The following is a 19,324-nucleotide window of genomic DNA, read 5'->3' on the forward strand; positions in this document are numbered from 1 at the left end:
GCGAGCAGAGGCTTAGCTCACTGCACCACAGCACTGGCCGCAACAAGTAGTCTTGCCTCTGACACACTTGTGCTCCAGTTTCCCAACCTGTGAGCCAGGCTTGCTGGGAGGAGTAAATGTGCTAACACTCACACCACGCTGTTTCCGGGTTACTCTAGTGACAGCACCTAGTAGGCACTTCGTGGAAGCTTACAGAATGCCCACATATGGAGGGCGGGGCACCGCCACCCTCGCCTGCGGTCAGTCCTCTGCCATGCCTGCCTCGGCCAGCAGAGGGAAGCAGCGCCCTGCCCTGCAGTGTCGGGCAAAGGGGCGGGCTGGGAGGGGCTGGACCGCCCGGCCGGCCCCGCGGGGATGAGACGGGCTAGACGCGACTGCATTGTGGGGAGGGAGGCTGGGGCTGCTCGGCGACGCAGTCTTGGCGCTGCCAGCTGCTGCTTGGTCCCCGCCGGCAGCCCGCCCAGGTAGGCAGGAGCCGGGGCTGGCGCGGGCACGGGGCGCTGCGACCGCCAGGGCGAGGGGTGCCGCGGCGGGGCGTGCTCGCACTGAGGAGCAGCTGGGCTCAGGCGAGGGCGCACAGGAGCCACCCAGGCGCTAAGCCCTCACCTCCCCACACTGGTGACCTCCCACCAGGGGGTGGCCCTGGCACCAGGAGGTTGGGAACAGGGGCTTCCGACCCCAAATAGGAGCCAGTGCCAGCCCTGGGTAGGGTGCAGAGCAGGGAGGCTGCCGGCCTGGCTCCCCACCCCCACAGCCACCCAACTGGCCCAGCCAGGTGGCAGCAGCCCGCCCTGCCCCTCACCCTGGAGCCTGCTGCCATGCACTGTGGGGGAGGCGGAGACCCCAACCCAACCACACCTGTGCCTGTACCACGGGCCCTGTGGCTCTCCATTCCCTACCGGCAACATGGGTGGTGGGGGTTGGCAGCGGGGGCAGACCCAGCCACGGGTTGGGGTCCGGGTGACTGAGTGTCCTCCACGCCCCTTGTGCAGCATCCTTCACTGGTACCGCCCGCTACCACCACACTGCACCTGGCACGGCTCAGGGCTCTGTGCTCCTTGGCCAGTCTTCCAGCGGGCGGGGGGCGGGGGCGAAGGTCTTCTGGACGAACTGCCTTTGTCAGCACCTCCTCTGCCCTCAGCCAGACAAAGGCTGGCATTGAGGGCCAGGGCTGGCACGGCGACCAGGCACCAAGGCTACCAAGGCTGAGACTGGCCCTGTCCCGGGGACTCTGAGGCCTACCCCTGTGCCCTTCACAGGGACCCAGGGGGCTGGGGGGAGGGGCGCCCACGGCGGGCACAGCGTGATGAGGCCAGATGGGGAGGGCTGACAGCAGGAAACCCTGTCCCTTTGTCCCTAGATCCTAGGGGGTGTCTCCTGGGGGCGTGGTGTGGCAGGGAGCCCCCGTGCGGAGCAGCCGAGTGGGGGTAAGAGCACCAGATAGTGGGTCCCTGGTCTGGGCCTCCGGACAGAGGGGACATTGTTGGGGTGGAGGCAGGGCTGCTTTGGCCCGGCCACTAGTGACAAAGCTGCCAGCTGTGGTGGAGCCCGGTCGGCAGGCCCTTGCCCTCCCCCCCCCCCCGCCCAGTCCTCTTCCTCCCCCAGGGCCGGCATGAATGGGGCTGAGCCTTGACTGTCTCCCTCCCACTCAGGACAATGCCCCCCACAGCCATCTTGCGCCTGTCCCCACTGCCCTCGGGCAGCTGAGCTGAGGAGCTGGAGCAGGCCACCCGCCCTGGGCTAGCCCTCTGCTGGAGCCCTTCCTGCCGGTAAGTGCCTGGGTCCCGTGTCCCCCAAAGATGTCCCTAGGAGGGAAGGGCCCCAGCAGACACTGCCACCAACTTCCTGTCTGTGCTCCCGAGATAAGGGGCTTGGGGCGCTGCCCTGGGCCTGGGTGGCACATGCCCACACGGCCAGGCGTGTGCACACTGGCTCAGCTTAGGATCTGGGCCTCAGGCTACTGTCCCCTTTCCAGGGGCTCTGCCCGCAGTGAGGTGGTGGCCGCAGCAGGAGAGGCTGGATCCCCTCCCCCTCACTCCCCACCGCACGCTCTGACCTCCGCGCAGCACCCTCCCCAGGTCTCCCCCACCCCTGCCCTGACCACCCCCATTCCCTGCCACCTCCGGACCCGTGCGCCAGTGTCTCAGCCAGCAGCTCCCAGCTGCCTCAGTTTCCCCCCACGCTCCCTCTTGCAGCTGTCCGGGGCGGGTTTTCTCTGCCTGGCCCTCGTGTTGTGCGTGTCCCCACTTACTGCATGGGCCTCCCGGCTCGTCTGTGAGGACATGGTTCCCCCACTCTGTGCCGCCCCACATCCTACTCCCACGCCGGGGCTGGGCGTCCCGGCTTCATTGCATCCCTGCCTCCTCACGCCACGGTGGCTCAGCTCTGCAGCCCGGGCCCTCTGTCACTCACGGTGCCTGCGTTCCTGCATGCGTGGCTTTGCAGGATCTGCCCTCTCTCCCACAATCCAGACGCCTGTCAAGTTGAGATGAAAGAATCCCTTCCTCCCCGGCTCGGCTCGCAGCACGGGGTGCGCCCTCCCCCACTCTCTTTGTCCTTCCTCAGTACCGCCTCTACCTCTGCCTCTCTCTCTCTCTCCCCCTCTGTCTCTCAGCCTCCCCACCCCCTCCCTCTCTCTCCCCGGGAGTCCCTGGCCCCCCTGTCCACCCGCCTGCCCCTGTCTCAGCCCTGCTTTCGGCCCCCTCTGTCCTGGCCCATTGCCCAGACTCGTGCCTTTGGGGAGTGTCATTGTGCCCCCTGGGAGCCGGTGGCTCCCTCCCAATGGGCCCCAGGCTGCCTGGCTCTCTCCTAGGCGCCTGTGATGGCTCCCTGGCCTCCGTTTGGCCTTGGCCTCCTGCTGCTGCTGCTTCTACTGCTGCTGCTGTCCCCAGAGCCACTGCCTTTGACTGGAGCTCACCGCTTCTCGGCCCCCAACACCACCTTCAACCACCTGGCGCTGGCCCCGGGCCGCGGTACACTCTACGTGGGCGCCGTGAACCACCTCTTCCAGCTGAGCCCTGAGCTGCAGCTCGAGGCGGTGGCTGTCACCGGGCCCGTCGCTGACAGTCCCGACTGCCTGCCGTTCCGGGACCCAGCCGAGTGCCCGCAGGCCCAGCTCACTGACAACGCCAACCAGCTGCTGGTGGTGAGCAGCCGGGCCCAGGAGCTGCTGGCCTGCGGGCAGGTGAGGCAGGGCGTGTGCGAGAAGCGGCACCTTGGGGACGTGACCAAGGTGCTGTACCAGGCTGAGGACCCCGGGGACGGGCAGTTTGTGGCTGCCAACGCCCCCGGAGTGGCCACGGTGGGCCTGGTGGTACCCTTGCCGGGCCGCGACCTGCTGCTCGTGGCCAGAGGCCTGGCGGGGAAGCTGTCGGCAGGGGTGCCGCCCCTGGCCGTGCGCCAGCTGGCCGGGCCTCAGCCCTTCTCGAGCGAGGGCCTGGGCCGCCTCGTGGTGGGTGACTTCTCCGACTACAACAACAGCTACGTGGGGGCCTTTGCTGATGCCCACTGGGCCTACTTCGTGTTCCGCCGACGCGGCGCCCGCGCCCAGGCCGAGTACCGCTCCTACGTGGCCAGGGTCTGCCTGGGGGACGCCAATCTCTACTCCTATGTCGAAGTGCCCCTCTCCTGCCAGGATCAGGGCCTCGTGCAGGCCGCCTTCCTCGCGCCTGGCACCTTACTAGGGGCGTTCGCCGCGGGCGCCCGAGGGGCCCAGACGGCCCTGTGTGCCTTTCCCCTGGTGGAGCTGCACAGACGCATGGAGCAGGCCCGGCGCCTCTGCTACACGGCAGGTGGCCGGGGCCCCAGCGGGGCGGAGGAAGCCACTGTGGAGTACGGTGTCACGTCGCGCTGTGTCACCCTGCCTCCCGTGAGTGGCCTGCGCTGGTGCCTGCCCCCACCCCACGTGCCACGAGGCCTGGCCGGCCCCTCCTCGCCTGACCCGCCGCTCCCTGCCCTTCTAGGACTCCCCAGAGTCGTACCCCTGTGGTGATGAGCACACGCCCAGCCCCATCGCTGGCCGCCAGCCCCTGGAGGCCCGGCCTGTCCTGCGGCTCGGGCAGCCCATCAGTGCTGTAGCTGCCCTCCAGGCGGATGGGCACACCATAGCCTTCCTGGGTGACACCCAAGGCCAGCTACACAAGGTGAGGCCCCCACTGAAGGGGGGTGGCTGTGCTGCCCTCCTCCCGAGCCTGCACCCTGCTCATGGCTCCGACAGCCTAGCCACGTGACTGTTGGCCACTTCCCGCGTGGGTGGCTTGGGATGACTATGCAGGAGCCTCCTGAGGCGGCCCCACCTTTCCCCGGCCTTTGGGAGCTCAAGGTGGTGTGGGGGCAGGGCAGGCAGTGCCTGGCGCTCACAGCCAAACTGGCCCCAGAAGCGTCTCCGTGGGGTCCTGGTGACTGTTGGCAGAGCGGCCCCAGCTGTCTGAGCACCTCGTCTACAGTGCTTCTGTCTCCACCCCTCCCCATGTTGTAGTTGCCTGGTGGGAGTCCTGGAGCAGCCTTGTCCTTGTCCCCCCGAGCAGGTCTTCATCAATGGCTCCCAAGGCCAGGTGTACCACTCGCAGCAGGTGGGGCCTCCAGGCTCGGCCATCAGTGCAGACCTGCTGGTGGACAGTAGTGGCAGCCACGTCTACGTCCTCACCGCCCAGCAGGTGAGAGCTGCTCTTGGGTCAGGGAGGGCCACACAGCCTGCAGCTCTCTAACCCCCGTCTCCCTCCCTCCCTCCCTGCCTGCCTGTCCAGGTGGACCAGGTTCCCATAGCAACCTGCCCCCAGTTCGCAGACTGCACGAGCTGCCTGCAGGCCCGGGACCCGCTGTGCGGCTGGTGTGTCCTCCAGGGCAGGTGAGTGTGGGGCTCACATCCCGGCCTGAGCCAACAGGTAGCGCTTGCCAAGAGGATGTGTGCCGGGAGGCCAGCCTTGGTCACCGAGGCGCAGACTGAGGCCCGCATCCTGCCCTTTGCCACGAAGCCATGAATCTGGTTGGCCCCTCTTCTCAACACTGCCCCGCCTGGTCATGTCTCATTCCCGCAGCCTCCCCACCCCCGGCCTCTGTCACCTCTGCCCCCACCCCGCACAGCTGCCAGAGTCCCCTGGCCTGTGCAGCAATCCTAAATCAGATCTGCAGGTCCCACCACAGCCTCTCCCTCTCACAGTCAAGGGCCAGATCTGTGTCCTCAGCCCGGTCCTCCCTCAGCACACTGCACCCAGCCAGGCCATCCTCCCAATCTCCCACATGGTAACCTGGCAGGTGCACCCGGAAGGGCCAGTGCACTCGGGCAGCACAGCCAAACCAGTGGCTGTGGAGCTATGAGGAGGACAGCTCCTGCCTCCACATCCAGAGCCTGTTGCCGGCCCACCACCCCCGCCAGGAGCAGCGGCAGGTAAGGTGCCCACCGCCACTGGGCCTTCCCGGAAGCACGGCTGCTGCCCGCAGGGGTCGCCCCTGGCTGCCTCCTCTGCTCCTTCTCCTCCCTCAGCTGCCTCGAGCCGCTGCCCTGCTTGTCCCACCCAGCCACCACCCCACTGTGGTCTGGGCCCACCCCTCTGTTCCCCTCCCGTGCGTCCCAGGTCACCTTGTCTGTCCCCCGGCTGCCCACCCTGGCTGCCGATGAATACTTCCATTGTGCCTTTGGGGACTACGACAGCTTGGCTCACGTGGAAGGGCCCCACGTGGCCTGTGTCAGCCCTCCCCAAGACCAGCTGCCACCTAACCCTCCAGGCACAGGTGAGGGGGCCTCTGGGCGGGCCCAAGGCCAGAGGGGGAAGGGGCAGAAGCCCCACGCGCTGCTCCACTGCCACTTCTGCTCGCAGACCACGTCACCTTGGCCCTGGCCCTGATGTTTGAAGATGTGGCTGTTGCTGCCACCAACTTCTCCTTCTACGACTGCAGTGCGGTCCGGGCCTTGGAGGCGGCTGCCCCGTGAGTTCTCCAGCCTGGCTCCTGCTGGGTAGGGGTGGCAACCCCAGCCAGCGCCCAACCTGAACAGCCCCGTGCCCCTGCAGGTGCCGCGCCTGTGTGGGCAGCCTCTGGCGGTGCCACTGGTGCCCCCAGAGCAGCCTCTGCGTGTACGGGGAGCACTGCCCAGAGGGCGAGAAGACTGTGTACAGTGCGCAGGAGGTGCGTGAGCCCGCTGCGCACAGCAGAGGCTGCGGGACAGAGGCGGAGCCGGCCTTTCTGCCCCCCGCCCCGCCGCCGCTGCCGCCGCCGTGCGGGCCGGCCGCCTGTGGCCTGTGGGGCTAACAAAGGGCTCTTGACTCCCCCAGGTGGACATGCAGGCGCGTGGCCCAGGGGCTTGCCCCCAGGTTGAGGGCCTGGCAGGCTCCCAGCTGGTGCCTGTGGGCTGGGAGAGCCGCGTGGCCCTGCGTGTGCACAACCTTCAGCATTTCCAAGTGAGCTCCATGTGGGCAAGGGGACAGGGCAGCGGGGACAGCGGCGCCCGAGGTCCTGACCGCATTCCCCCGTAGGGCCTGCCCGCTTCCTACTACTGCTGGCTGGAGCTCCCCGGCGAAGTGCGGAGGCTGCCAGCCTCCCTGGAGGAGGCGGACGAGGACTCAGGCCTCATCCACTGCCAGGCCCAGCAGGTGCGCATGGACCACTCCTCCCCCAGCCTCGCCAGGCCTCTGATGCCCCACTCCGCCGAAACCCTCTCGCCCTCCTCCCCCCCGCCCCCGGCCTCGGCTTTCACCACTGTCGTGCATGAGAGCCTGCTCTGTGCCAAGCCCTGGGAACAATCACCCCCATTCTTGAGCGCCGGCAGCGGGTACCGGAGAAGGCCAGAGTTGGGGCCGTGCCTGACCCTGCCCTCTGCCCTCAGTTCCACCCGTCCCTGTCCCAGCGGGAGCTCCCAGTGCCCATCTACGTCACACGTGGCGAGGCGCAGCGGCTGGACAATGCCGGCGCTGTGCATGGTGAGCCCCGGGACAGCAAGGCTGCTGGGGTGCAGGGGCGGGGTGCACGGCGCAGGGGCAGCGTCTCAGTGCCCCGCCTGCCCTTCCCTAGTGACCCTGTACGACTGCGCTGTGGGGCACCCGGACTGCAGCCACTGCCAGGCAGCCAATGGGAGCCTGGGCTGTGTATGGTGTGGGGCCGGCCAGCCCGCCTGCCGCTATGGGCCGCTGTGCCCGCCGGGAGCTGTGCAAGGGCTGTGCCCGACACCCAGCATCGATGCGGTGAGCACCCCAGCTCCAGGGCTGCCCACGGTTCCCGGCGGGCCCTCGTTCGCCATGCTGCCCGCTCCTCGCCCTGCCGTCCTAGCTTCTCAGGCACGTTCCCCACTGCAGATCCAGCCACTGACCGGCCCCCCGGAGGGCGGCTTGGCCCTCACCATCCTGGGCTCCAACCTGGGCCGGGCCTTCGATGACGTGCGGGATGCCGTGAGTGTGGCGGGTCGGCCGTGCAGCCCCGACCCCTCTCTCTACCGCACCTCTGCCCGGTGAGGCGCCCGAAGAGGGGGCAGGGTGGGGCGGGGGCGGGGCAGGAGCAGGCAGGGTGTCTCCCCCCACCCTCGAGGTGGGGAAGCCCTCAGAAAGCGGCCACCCAGAGAGACGGGAGGCTTGTGGCCAAGAAAGGCGAGGCCCTGGGTCAGAGCCTACAGGAAAACGAGCCAGGGAGGGCTGGAGGCAGCGGGGCCTGGGCAGCGGCTGGCAGGCAGCCCACAGCTGCCCGAGGCCCTGAGCAGCCACTGGGCCTCGACCCTCAGGATCGTGTGTGTGACATCTCCCGCCCCCAATGGCACCACGGGGCCAGTGCAAGTGGCCATCAAGAGTCGGCGGCCAGGCATCTCGAGCCAACACTTCACCTACCAGGTCAGTGCCCACCTTGGAGGGGACAGTGGGAGGGCAGGCACCGAGGGGACGACGTGAGCCTGCGTCCCAGAGCGTGTCCAGGAGTCGTGGGCGTGCAGGGTTCGGAGGCGAGATGCTGAGGACACCGCCACAGGCCAGCGTGGGAGGCAGGCAGCAGGGACTGGGAGAGGGAGGGGCATGCAGGCTGGGGCCTGAGCCCTGGGCTAGGGTGGGGCCGTTTTGGAGATGGGAGCAGCAGGAGACAGGGGCTCTGTGTGGCACAGCCACCAAAGCCTGCTCTGGGGGACAGAGGCGGTGGCAGCTGCGGTTCCTAGAGAAGCAGCCTGCCCCTCAAAGCTCAAAGTGGGAAAGCCACAGCCAGGCTGCCACGCCTACTGCACTGTGCCCCCTTCCCCAGGACCCTGTGCTGCTGAGCCTGAGCCCTCGGTGGGGGCCCCAGGCAGGGGGCACCCAGCTCACCATCCATGGCCAGCACCTGCAGACGGGGGGCAACATCAGTGCCTTTGTGGGAGGCCAACCGTGTCCCATGTGAGTACCCAGCCCCACCTGTCGGCTGGGCACGGGGGCTGCTCGCCTCGTGGCCCAGGCCTAACTGCCCAGCGCCCCTTCTAAACGGTGCGGTCAAGGCTCCCTAAGGCCCCCAGTGAGATTCTGAGAGAAGTGGTTCCTGTGCTCCTCATCGAGTGAAGGCCGCCGGGCCGGGGCCCAAGCTGAGAGCCTCCCCGCCCCTGCAGCCGGGAGCCGGTGTGTCCCGACGCCATCGTGTGCCGCACCATGCCCCAGGCTGCCCCGGGAGAAGCCGTGGTCCTCGTGGTCTTCGGCCACGCCCGGCGCACACTGCCCAGCAGCCGCTTCCACTACACTGCCAACCCGCAGCTGGTGGCAGCAGAGCCCAGCGTCAGCTTCCGGGGGTGAGAAGTGGGGTCACCCTGTTGGGGGTGGGCTGTGCACTGAGCCAGAGGGAGGGGGTGCAGCTGGGGCAGGGCTGCGCTGCCCACTGTCTGTCCATCCTGTCTTCCTGGCACAGCGGTGGGCGGCTGATCCGAGTCAGGGGCACGGGCCTGGACGTTGTGTGGCGGCCCCTGCTGTCCGTGTGGCTGGAGGGTGAGGCGGAGGTGCAGGCTTTGGGGGCCCCGCCCCAGGCCCCGGACCCGAGGAGGAGCTGCAGGGCTCCTGCTGCTGACCCCCAGGCTTGTATTCAGCTTGAGGGGGGCTTGCTGCAGGTGAGCCCCCCCCCCCGGCTGTACCCAGTGAGGGAGTGGGGCGGGTCGCCGTGCCCGGCGCACCCGCCCGCATGCCCGGCCCTGGCCTCCCACAGTGCTCCACCATCTGCGCTGTCAACTCGTCCAGCCTCCTCCTGTGCCGGAGCCCAGCGGTGCCCGACGGGGCGCGCCCCCAGCGGGTCTTCTTCGCCCTAGACAACGTGCAAGTGGACTTCGCCAGCGCCAGCGGGGGCCAGGGCTTCCTGTACCAGCCCAACCCCCGCCTGGCCCCCCTCAGCCGGGAGGGGCCAGCCCGCCCCTACCGCCTCAAACCAGGCCACGTCCTGGACGTGGAGGTGAGCGCCGCCGCCAGGGCGCGCGCTGGGGCTGGCTGTGTGGGGGCTGGCCCAGCTCAGGCTCTCGCTGTTTGTTCCAGGGCGAGGGCCTCAACCTGGGCATCAGCAAGGAGGAGGTGCGCGTGCTCATCGGCGACGGCGAGTGCCGCGTGAAGACGCTCACGCTCACCCACCTGTACTGCGAGCCGCCTCCACGCGCCCCGCAGCCGGCCAACGGCTCGGGCGCGCTGCCGCAGTTCGTGGTGAGTCTGCGCCCCTGGCGGCCGGCCCGGGCGCTGCAGGCCCGCGCTCACACGCTCTGCCCGCCCCCTCCCCCAGGTGCAGATGGGTAACGTGCGGCTGGCCCTCGGCCACGTCCAGTACGAGGCGGAGCCCACGCTGGCTGCCTTCCCCGTGGAGGCCCAGGTGGGCCTGGGCATGGGTGCTGCCGCACTCACCGCCGCCGTGCTCCTCCTCACCCTCATGTACAGGTGAGGGCCCGCGGCGCCTTGCACACAGACACGCACACGTCTGCGCACACTTCCTCCCCTCACGGGGTGGGGGGGTGGGGTGGGGGAGCAAGGGGCATGCTGGCTGCGGCCTGTGACTGACGCCCGGCCCGCCGCTGCAGGCACAAGAGCAAGCAGGCCCTGCGCGACTACCAGAAGGTGCTGGTGCAACTGGAGAGCCTGGAGACGGGCGTGGGCGACCAGTGCCGGAAGGAGTTCACAGGTGCGCGTGGGCACGGGCGGGGGCTGGGCAGAGGGCCCCGGCCCCGGCCCCGGCCCCGGCCCACACCCGGTGGCTCCCGGCCCGCAGACCTGATGACCGAGATGACCGACCTCAGCAGCGACCTGGAGGCCAGTGGGATCCCCTTCCTGGACTACCACACGTATGCTGAGCGCGCCTTCTTCCCGGGCCACGGCGGCTGCCCGCTGCAGCCGGAGCTCGAGCGGCCCGGGGAAGAGGGCCGCCGCGCCACCGTGCGCCAGGGCCTCACGCAGCTCTCCAACCTGCTCAACAGCAAACTCTTCCTGCTCACAGTGAGGGCCGCGTGCGGGCAGGGGCTCCAGGCAGACGTGGGGGGCTGGGCCAGAGGGCCATCGCTAAGGTGGGGGGTGTGGCTTCCGGACCTGAGCCCTGGCTCCCTGCCTAGCTCATCCACACGCTGGAGGAGCAGCCGGGCTTCTCGCAGAGGGATCGCTGCCACGTGGCTTCGCTGCTGTCCCTGGCCCTGCACGGCAAGCTGGAGTACCTAACCGACATCATGAAAACTCTCCTTGGTGACCTGGCAGCCCATTACGTGCACAAGAACCCCAAGCTCATGCTGCGCAGGTTGGCCTGCCCTTTGCGTGCATGGCCTGGGCGGGCTCTGCCCCAGGGCGTGTGGGGCCAGGAGTCCCCAGGAGGCAACGAGGATGGGACCCGGGGCTTGCTCTCCACAGGACGGAGACCATGGTGGAGAAACTGCTCACCAACTGGCTGTCCATCTGTCTCCATGCCTTCTTGCGGGTGAGGGCCCAGGTCCAGGCAGCCCCCAACCCTGCAGGGCACCCTCCTCCCCTGCCGCCGGACGGGCACTGCTGGCTGCCCATGTCCTCTGTGGCCTGTGCCCAAAGTCCCCCAGGGGCCTCAGCCAGAGAGGGGTTGGAGAGGGCGGGACTTCGAGCCATGTCCCCTGCACAAGCCTCCTGTCTGTCGCCCACCCTTGCTCTGCGCTGCTAGCTGCCCCCTCCCTACCCATGCTGGGCCTCACCCGGCATGGTGGCCCCTGGAGTTGACACGGGCCCGTCTTTCTGGTTGTAGGAGGTGGCTGGTGAGCCACTGTACATGCTCCTGCGGGCCATCCAGTACCAGGTGGACAAGGGGCCCGTAGATGCCGTGACAGGCAAGGCCAAGCGGACCCTGAATGACAGCCGCCTGCTACGGGAGGATGTGGACTTCCGGCCCCTGACGCTCATGGTGCTGCTGGGCCCTGGGGCTGGCGGGGCCGTGGGGAGCAGCGAGGTGCAGCGCGTGCCGGCCCGGGTGCTCGACACGGACACCATCACCCAGGTCAAGGAGAAGGTGCTGGATCAAGTCTACAAGGGCACCCCCTTCTCGCAGCGGCCCTCCGTGCATGCCCTGGACCTCGGTGAGAGGGCCAGCCCTGCCAGGGACCCGTGCCCGGCCCCTCTGCTACGTGCAGCCGCTCAGTTCCTCCTGGCCTCCTTCAGAGTGGCGCTCGGGCCTGGCTGGTCACCTAACCCTGTCCGACGAGGACTTGACCTCCGTGACGCACAACCACTGGAAGAGGCTCAACACCCTGCAGCACTACAAGGTGGGGCGCACAGGCAGGGCGGGGGTGCAGTGGGGACGGGAGCAGGGGGCAGGCCCTGCCTCGGGGATCGGCCCGCGAAGGGGTCCCGACTCTACGCCCCTGTTCCCCGCCAGGTCCCAGATGGAGCAACGGTGGGGCTCATCCCTCAGCTACATAACGGCGGCACTGTCTCCCAGAACCTGGCCCAGAGCTGCCCCTCGGGAGAGAGTGAGTCCTCTGGCCTGGACTCGCCCACCTGCCCCTGTAGCGCAAGCAGGCGCTGCGTGCTGCGGGACTGGGGCCAGCACACCAGCCACGGGCTGCTGGGCCCGGCGAGTCCCCGGGCCACCGCGCTCTCCCACATGCCTCCCTTGCACAGAGTGCGCAGGAGCGGGCGGGGAGGCAGGGCTCCACACCGAGCGGGCTCCCGTGTTCTCAGATCTCCCCATGCCGGAGGATGGTGAGGAGGGCGGGATACGCCTCTGGCATCTGGTGAAGGCCACGGAGGAGCCGGAAGAGGCCAAGGTGCGGCGCAACAGCCTGCGGGAGCGTGAGCGGGCGCGGGCCAAGACCATCCCGGAGATCTACCTCACTCGCCTGCTCTCCATGAAGGTGGGTGTGGCCAGCGGAGCGGGGGGCGGGGTTGGGGCGGGGGAATGGGCGTGGTTCTGGAGAGGCCCTCCCCCGCATTGGCCCTGGCCCGCCGCCACGCAGGGCACGCTGCAGAAGTTCGTGGACGACGCATTCCAGGCCATCCTCAGCGTGAACCGGCCCGTGCCCATCGCCGTCAAGTACCTGTTTGACTTCCTGGACGAGCTGGCAGAGAAGCACGGCATTGAAGACCCGGAGACCCTGCACATTTGGAAGACTAACAGGTGCCTTCCCCGCTGCCCACAGCACCGCGCCGGCGGGCCACGGAGCCCCAGGCTTTGCCGCACACCCACCCCCAGCACGGACTCACCCGGGCAGCTGAGGCCCAGGGCAGATGCTGTAGAAATGGGGGCTGGGGGCCCCCGCCAGGGCGTGGCTGCCCGGGTTTCCCAGCTAGGGTGGGAGGGGAGGGCCGCGGTGCCGGAGGAGGGGGAGGACTCTTGCCCAGGCCCAGCCTCTGTCCCCAGCCTGCTGCTGCGGTTCTGGGTGAACACCTTGAAGAACCCACAGCTTGTCTTTGATGTGAGGGTGTCCGACAACGTCGACGCCATCCTCGCCGTCATTGCCCAGACCTTCATGGACTCCTGCACCATCTCGGAGCACAAAGTGGGCCGGGTGAGAGCAGAGGAGCCCCCGCCAGGGGGCGCTGTGCAGCAGCTGGGGCGGGCAGGAGGCGGGCACATTGCGGGCTCCTCCGCCTCCCAACTCACGCCTGGCACCTCCTCCACCCGGAGCAGGATTCCCCGGTGAACAAACTGCTCTACGCCCGGGAGATCCCTCGCTACAAGCAGATGGTGGAGAAGTAGGTGTGGGAGCCCGCAGGGCCGGGCAGGGATGGGGGCTGCCCTGGCCCGAACTCTGCTGTTCCTGCAGATACTATGCGGACATTCGCCAGAGCTCTGCCGCCGGCTGCCAGGACATGAACTCGGCTCTGGCGGAGCTCTCTGCGGTGAGGCTGCACCCTGCACATGTGGGGCCCAAGAGCTGGCAGAGTGGAGGGAGGAGGCGCAGCGCCTGCAGCCCAGGCTGGGGTCTCACTACCGCCCCCTCCTCTCCCCTCCCCCCAGAAGTACACCTCAGCTCCGCACTGTCTGGAAGCCCTGCAGGAACTCTATCTGCACATCCACAGGTATTACGACCAGGTGAGGCCCACGGCTCTCCCGAGGGAGGGGGCAGGGCCCGGGGCACTTTGCTGCCAGCGCCTGATCCTGGCAGGAGGACGGAGGGCCCAGGTGGGGGCAAAGGGGCCAGGCTTTGATCTGGATTCCCTTGCTGGATCCCTGGGCCGCCGCTGTGATACCAGCAGTGCGGGGCGTCAGGGGAGTCCCCTCCTCTCCTCTCCCCCCACCCCCGCCGGGCAGATCATCAGCGCCCTGGAGGAGGACCCCGTGGGCCAGAAGATGCAGCTGGCCTGCCGCCTGCAGCAGGTCGCTGCCCTGGTAGAGAACAAAGTGACTGACCTGTGAGCACCAGCACCGGGGGGCCAGGCCCCGCAGCTTCCACAGCAGCAAGCAGGATCTGCCACCATCGTGCCTTATGGCCCCTGACCGAGCCAGCAGCTGCGCAGGGGCTGCCACAGCTAGGGGCTGCAGGGGGCCCAACAGCTCCCTAGCAGCCCCCTCCCCCTCCCCGGCCGCCACGCGAGTGCACACCTTTGCAGCTGGCTTGTTGCTAATTTATACTGATCCCTCCCTGCCCCTTCCCCGTGGTATTTATTTGCTTGCTGGAGAGTCACATCTGGAAATAAAATATTCGTGTCTCTGCGGAACAGCCCAACCCCAGCCCGTGCGTCCCATCAGGAAAGCTGCACCCCCACCCCCACCCCACCGATTCTCTGCCTGCCATCTCTTCACATAACCGCTGTTACTGCCAAGCCCCCTCGGCTTCCTCCTGACTCCCCAGTAGACCCCAGCTGGCCTCCGGCTCCCAACCACGCTGCAGCGGGGCCGGTGTTGGCGAGCCTTGAACCCGTCCTGTCTGGGCACCCAACGCTCCTGGTCTCTCAGGAGGCTACCCCAAGGTCATGGGGGCCGCGTCTGCTCCTCACGGGGAGCTGGTGCAGGGTGGGCAGTTGGCGGATCGTGGAGGAGGGGCAGAACCCTACATGGGAGACTTCCCACATTTGTACATGTCCCACCTGGCCAGGGGTCCCCAGCGGCACCAGTCCCAGGAGAGTACTGCGTTCCTCCTGAGGGGTTGATGAGCCACAAGAAAAGCAGGAACTAGGCCGGGAATGGGGGGGGGGGGTGGGGTTCCCATGGGAACGGGAGGGGTCGCCTCCAGGGACCAATTGGGAGCTCTGAGAATTTGCTCTGCCCTGGAGCGCAGCGATCTCAGCCTTTCCTAGGTGGTCCCCGCGGTCAGCCCTGGCTGCGGGGCTTAGCTTGCGGTCCTAGTGGCTTCATCCCGGTGTAGTTGGTCCCCCTCGGCCTGTCTGGGAGCTGTGAGGACCGCCTAGGGACTGAGTCACTGGCGACCCCGTGCGGTGGCTCCCTCTGGCCCCCGGGGCTGGGCCGGGCTCTCCGGGCCACCGTCGTGCGCCGCCCCCTCCCCGCGCCGCATACCTTGCCCACAGCGGAGCAGCTGGGAGGCTATTTATAAAGGCGGGTGAGATCAGCGGCCGAGGTTATAAATGCGCGGGCCGCGGCCGGGCCCCACCGGAGCAGCCGCCCGGGGCGCCGGAGTCGCGGGCCGCGAGGCCGGGATGAGCGCCAGCGTGGGCGGCAGCGGCAGCGGCGGCGGCGGCGGCGAAAGTGGTAGCAGCAGCAGCAGGTAGGGCTCAGCCCGGGCATCCGGGGGCCCCTGGTGCTCCACACACTCACTGCCCGCCCACCCTCCCCGCAGCTCGCAGGCCTCCTGCGGGCCCGAGTCCTCGGGCTCTGAACTGGCCCCGGCCGCGCCAGCGCCTCGGATGCTGCAGGGGCTCCTGGGCTCCGACGACGAAGAACAGGAAGACCCCAAGGATTACTGCAAGGGTGAGGCCTGGCCTCGCGCTCGCGGGCGCACAGCCACTGCAGGAGCTCAGGGTGGCCCCGGGGAGGAGGAGGGTGCCGGAGCCCGGGCCCGCGTGAGCCAGATGGCCACCAGGGCGGGAGGTGCCCCCACTGTCATCCACGGACTCCTTTGACAGGTGGCTACTACCCTGTGAAGATTGGTGACCTGTTCAATGGGCGATACCACGTGGTTCGCAAGCTGGGCTGGGGCCATTTCTCCACCGTGTGGCTCTGCTGGGACATCCAGTGAGTGTGCGCCCTGTCTGCCCCGGGGCCCAGCACTGGCTAGGCTCCTGCCCCTGGGCTCGCTCAAGGCCACCACGATGAGTGGTCTCCGTGTTACAGGCGCAAGCGCTTCGTGGCCCTGAAAGTAGTCAAGAGCGCGGGGCATTACACAGAGACAGCTGTGGATGAGATCAAGCTCCTGAAATGTGTGAGGCACCTCCCCTACCGCTCCCTGCTCCCCGGGAATTGCCCATGTGGGTGCAGGGCCTGCTGGGGCTCGGCGGGGCGGGGCGGGGCTCCCACCAGGGCAGGCTCCAGCTGGCTCTGCTGGACTAGGCAGAGGGACGGGAGGGGCAGGCGGCTTTTCTTCCAGCGGGGGCCCAGAGGACGCTGAGGGGAGCAGCTAGTGAGAGGCAGGTTGCAGCCATATGTGGCCTCTTGGCTTTTGTTCCAGGTCCGGGACAGTGACCCCAGTGACCCCAAAAGAGAGACCATTGTCCAGCTCATTGATGATTTCAGGATCTCCGGGGTTAATGGAGTCCGTATCCTTTATGATGTAGAGAAGCGCGGTAGCGAAGGGGCCAGCTCATAGGTCTCCCAGCTCCCAGGGCCTCTGTGCTGGTCTGCAATGGGGACATCCCCATGCAGCGACACGGGTCTCTGAAGCAGCCTCAGCCCTTCGACGACTTGGCGTTTAGGTGTGTGAGGGGCCGAGTGGGGAACCGGGTTGGCATTACCTGTAGACGTAGACGTTGTTGAGTTTCCTCTAAATAGCAGGGGCCGCCTCTGTGGCAGCCCCCCCCCCTGCTTTCTGGGGACGGCCACAGGGCCTCTGGGCATAAAGGAACACCGGGAGTAGGTCTGCTCCCCCAGTGCCACCTCCAGGGTGAACACAAAATGTGCCATCCCAACTGGCACACCTCTGAGTGACAGGGATGCTATAAACGGCAGCAGGATGGCGGTGCCTCCCGGCCCCCGGGCAAGTCCTGCTGCCTCCTGAGCCTCGCTGCTCAGCGCCAGCGGAGGGCGGGTGCGCCTGTGCCCAGCCGTGTGCCCGCTGGCCACCCTTTACTCCAGGCCCAGATGTGTGCATGGTGCTGGAGGTGCTGGGCCACCAGCTCCTCAAGTGGATCATCAAGTCCAACTACCAGGGTCTGCCCGTGCCCTGCGTAAAGAGCATCGTGAGGCAGGTGGGTACTGCCCGCGGGCTGTCCGCCCCGCCTGCGCAGGCCCCGGGAGCTCAGCGGCGGCTCCCCCTAGGTGCTGCATGGCCTGGACTACCTCCACACCAAGTGCAAGATCATCCACACGGACATCAAGCCTGAGAACATCCTGCTGTGCGTGGGGGACGCCTACATCAGGCGCCTGGCCGCCGAGGCCACCGAGTGGCAGCAGTCAGGGGCCCCACCCCCGTCCCGCTCCACAGGTACCGAGGAGGACACGGCTAGGGCTGGGCGGGGGCTTCTGGGCTGTGCGCCTGCCAGAGTCTCCATTCCTTTCCTCCCCTACACCTGCACCGCCAGTCAGCACTGCCCCCCAGGAAGTCTTGGTAAGTTGGGGGCATCCCCCTTTTCCTTGCTCCTCTCCCCCTCCTTGGGCACACTGGCTGCACCCCTCACCTCCGGGACCTCCCTGGTGGGAGCAGCTTGGGGCCCCATGATGGCGGCACACAGGGTGGGTCAGAGGTCATCTCCAACCCAGAGCTGCAGGGAGTAAGTGGCTGGTCAGGGTGGGCGTCGCATTCTGGCAGCCACGGGAGCCCTGGGCAGGGACAGCACCCCAGGCAAGCAGACCGCAGGTGGGTGACGGGGCCCTGGGTGACCCTGGCTCTGGCAGCAGACTGGGAAGCTGTCCAAAAACAAGAGGAAGAAGATGAGGCGCAAACGGAAGCAGCAGAAGCGGCTGCTGGAGGAGCGCTTGCGGGACCTGCAGAGGCTGGAGGCCATGGAGGCGGCGGCCGAGGGTGAGGGGCTGGACGGGGCGCTGCGCCTGAGCGCATGCGCTGACCGCGCCGTCTGCTCACGAGCCACCCCTGCCCGCCTCCCCAGACTCTGGCTTGAGGCTCGAGGCGGGCAGCGGCTCCACCTCATCTTCTGGCTGCCACGCTGGGGGTGCTGGGGCCGGCCCCTCGCCAGCTTCCTCCTCCCCGGCCCCAGGGGGTGGCCGCAGCCTCAGTGCTGGCTCGCAGACCTCCGGCTTCTCGGGCTCCCTGTTCTCTGCGGCCTCCTGCTCCATCCTCTCGGGCTCGTCCAATCAGCGCGAGACCGGCGGCCTCCTGTCGCCCAGCAGTAAGTGGATGGAGGCTGCAGGGGGCACCGAGGGCCAGGAGGGGCTGGCCCAGCTCAGTCTCCCTCCTTTCTCTTCCCTCCCCAGCACCATTTGGTGCCTCGAATCTTCTGGTGAACCCCCTGGAGCCCCAAAATGCAGACAAGATCAAGATCAAGATCGCAGACCTGGGCAACGCCTGCTGGGTGGTACAAGAGCACCCTGGAGAGCAGAGCTCTGGGCTGAGGGGGGAGGCACGGGGTAGCTCCCAGGGAGCCTGCTGCAGGCACTGGCCAGCCAGGGGCTCGCTCAGCAGTGGCCCGCGCCAGGCCTCAGCTCCACTGCCTGCCGCAGCCCCAGCCAGCACTGGGCCCAGGGCAAGGGACAGGGGGCTACCGGGCAGGGGTCAGCCTCGGCCTCGGCTCACCAGCCAGTCCCTCGAGGGTCGTGGGGGATCCCGAGGCTCAGAGCAAGCCCCACTGCCCAGAGGCGGGAGCGGGTGGGGGCACGCCAGCCTGGGCCCTGGCGCCTGTCCCTAGGGCTCCCCTTGCCTCCAGCACAAGCACTTTACTGAGGACATCCAGACTCGGCAGTACCGGGCCGTGGAGGTACTGATCGGGGCGGAGTACGGGCCCCCAGCGGACATCTGGAGCACGGCGTGCATGGTAAGTGTGGGCACGCCCAGGCGCCTCCAGCCGGCGGCCGCCCACCTGCCAGCTGCCTCCCCTCCTCCCGCTCCGCAGGCCTTCGAGCTGGCCACCGGAGACTACCTATTCGAGCCTCACTCTGGAGAGGACTACAGTCGTGATGAGGGTAGGCAGAGGCCGGCCCGGGGCTCGGCCTGGGGGCCTGGGGGCCTGGGGGACCTGGGGGCCTCCTCCGGCAGCGGCCAACCTCCTCTGGGCCCGCAGACCACATCGCTCACATCGTGGAGCTTCTGGGAGACATCCCTCCAGCCTTCGCGCTCTCAGGCCGCTACTCCCGGGAGTTCTTCAACCGCAGAGGTGGGAGCCGGGGGGGCGGGCAGGAGGGGCGGCGACGGAGCCTCCGGAAGCGGGCGTGGAGCCTAAAGCCTGCCGCCCCCAGGGGAGCTGCGGCACATCCACAACCTCAAGCACTGGGGCCTCTACGAGGTCCTCATGGAGAAGTACGAGTGGCCCCTGGAGCAGGCCACGCAGTTCAGCGCCTTCCTGCTGCCCATGATGGAGTACATCCCTGAAAAGCGGGCCAGCGCTGCCGACTGCCTCCAGCACCCCTGGCTCAATCCCTAGGCCCCGCTGTGGCTTGGGGCAGCTTGGGCCAGGCCTGCTGCGCCCCCCCCCCCCCCAGCTCTCAGTGCCTTGAGCGAAAGCGGGACAAGTCCCACCCCCCACCCCACCCCCGGCGCTGATGGCAGGACGGGGGCTGCTGCGGCCAGGCTGCTCTTGCAGAGTCTGTCCTGCCCGTGAGCCTCCTGGAGCGTGCTCCGAGAGGGAAAGTACGTGTGTTTCTTAATAAAGCGTGCACTGAAAGACCAGCACCTTGGGTAGGGACACACGCCGCC

General features: G+C 68.2%; 2 protein-coding genes across 8 annotated transcripts; both read left to right on the top strand.

The window, feature by feature from the left end:
• The first annotated feature begins 327 nt into the window (after window positions 1-327).
• Window positions 328-14,074, top strand: PLXNB3 (plexin B3). 6 transcript variants are annotated; one of them, XM_089324652.1, is made up of 38 exons: window positions 377-464; window positions 1,361-1,427; window positions 1,653-1,769; window positions 2,446-2,530; window positions 2,813-3,868; window positions 3,963-4,142; window positions 4,527-4,655; window positions 4,746-4,846; window positions 5,254-5,386; window positions 5,574-5,730; window positions 5,817-5,925; window positions 6,009-6,123; window positions 6,270-6,395; window positions 6,471-6,587; window positions 6,821-6,914; window positions 7,006-7,175; window positions 7,287-7,438; window positions 7,706-7,811; window positions 8,209-8,339; window positions 8,546-8,722; window positions 8,839-9,034; window positions 9,130-9,369; window positions 9,450-9,611; window positions 9,688-9,839; window positions 9,980-10,080; window positions 10,168-10,391; window positions 10,505-10,683; window positions 10,794-10,860; window positions 11,155-11,482; window positions 11,565-11,668; window positions 11,782-11,875; window positions 12,087-12,259; window positions 12,362-12,522; window positions 12,766-12,913; window positions 13,036-13,100; window positions 13,172-13,247; window positions 13,366-13,440; window positions 13,660-14,074. In XM_089324652.1, exons 4-38 carry the CDS (start codon window positions 2,489-2,491, stop codon window positions 13,762-13,764), a joined length of 5,745 nt encoding a protein of 1,914 aa, XP_089180778.1. In that variant the 5' UTR covers window positions 377-464; window positions 1,361-1,427; window positions 1,653-1,769; window positions 2,446-2,488; the 3' UTR covers window positions 13,765-14,074. The 6 variants fall into 6 exon arrangements, with proteins under 6 accessions (XP_089180777.1, XP_089180779.1, XP_017194059.2 ...); XM_089324651.1 differs by lacking the exon at window positions 1,361-1,427 and having other exon boundaries at window positions 328-464; XM_089324653.1 differs by lacking the exon at window positions 1,361-1,427 and having other exon boundaries at window positions 328-464; window positions 12,398-12,522.
• Window positions 14,075-14,854: 780 nt separating this feature from the next.
• Window positions 14,855-19,292, top strand: SRPK3 (SRSF protein kinase 3). 2 transcript variants are annotated; one of them, XM_051837476.3, is made up of 15 exons: window positions 14,855-15,070; window positions 15,143-15,273; window positions 15,429-15,537; window positions 15,637-15,724; window positions 15,971-16,058; window positions 16,600-16,706; window positions 16,777-16,942; window positions 17,040-17,065; window positions 17,353-17,479; window positions 17,565-17,804; window positions 17,890-17,990; window positions 18,339-18,446; window positions 18,525-18,594; window positions 18,693-18,785; window positions 18,868-19,292. In XM_051837476.3, exons 1-15 carry the CDS (start codon window positions 14,931-14,933, stop codon window positions 19,050-19,052), a joined length of 1,779 nt encoding a protein of 592 aa, XP_051693436.1. In that variant the 5' UTR covers window positions 14,855-14,930; the 3' UTR covers window positions 19,053-19,292. The 2 variants fall into 2 exon arrangements, with proteins under 2 accessions (XP_051693436.1, XP_051693437.1); XM_051837477.3 differs by having other exon boundaries at window positions 14,857-15,070; window positions 17,356-17,479.
• Window positions 19,293-19,324: the final 32 nt, after the last annotated feature.

This window comes from Oryctolagus cuniculus, chromosome X (assembly GCF_051225735.1).
Source record: "Oryctolagus cuniculus isolate XC-2025 breed Fujian yellow rabbit chromosome X, ASM5122573v1, whole genome shotgun sequence".
Taxonomy (NCBI): Eukaryota; Metazoa; Chordata; class Mammalia; order Lagomorpha; family Leporidae; genus Oryctolagus; species Oryctolagus cuniculus.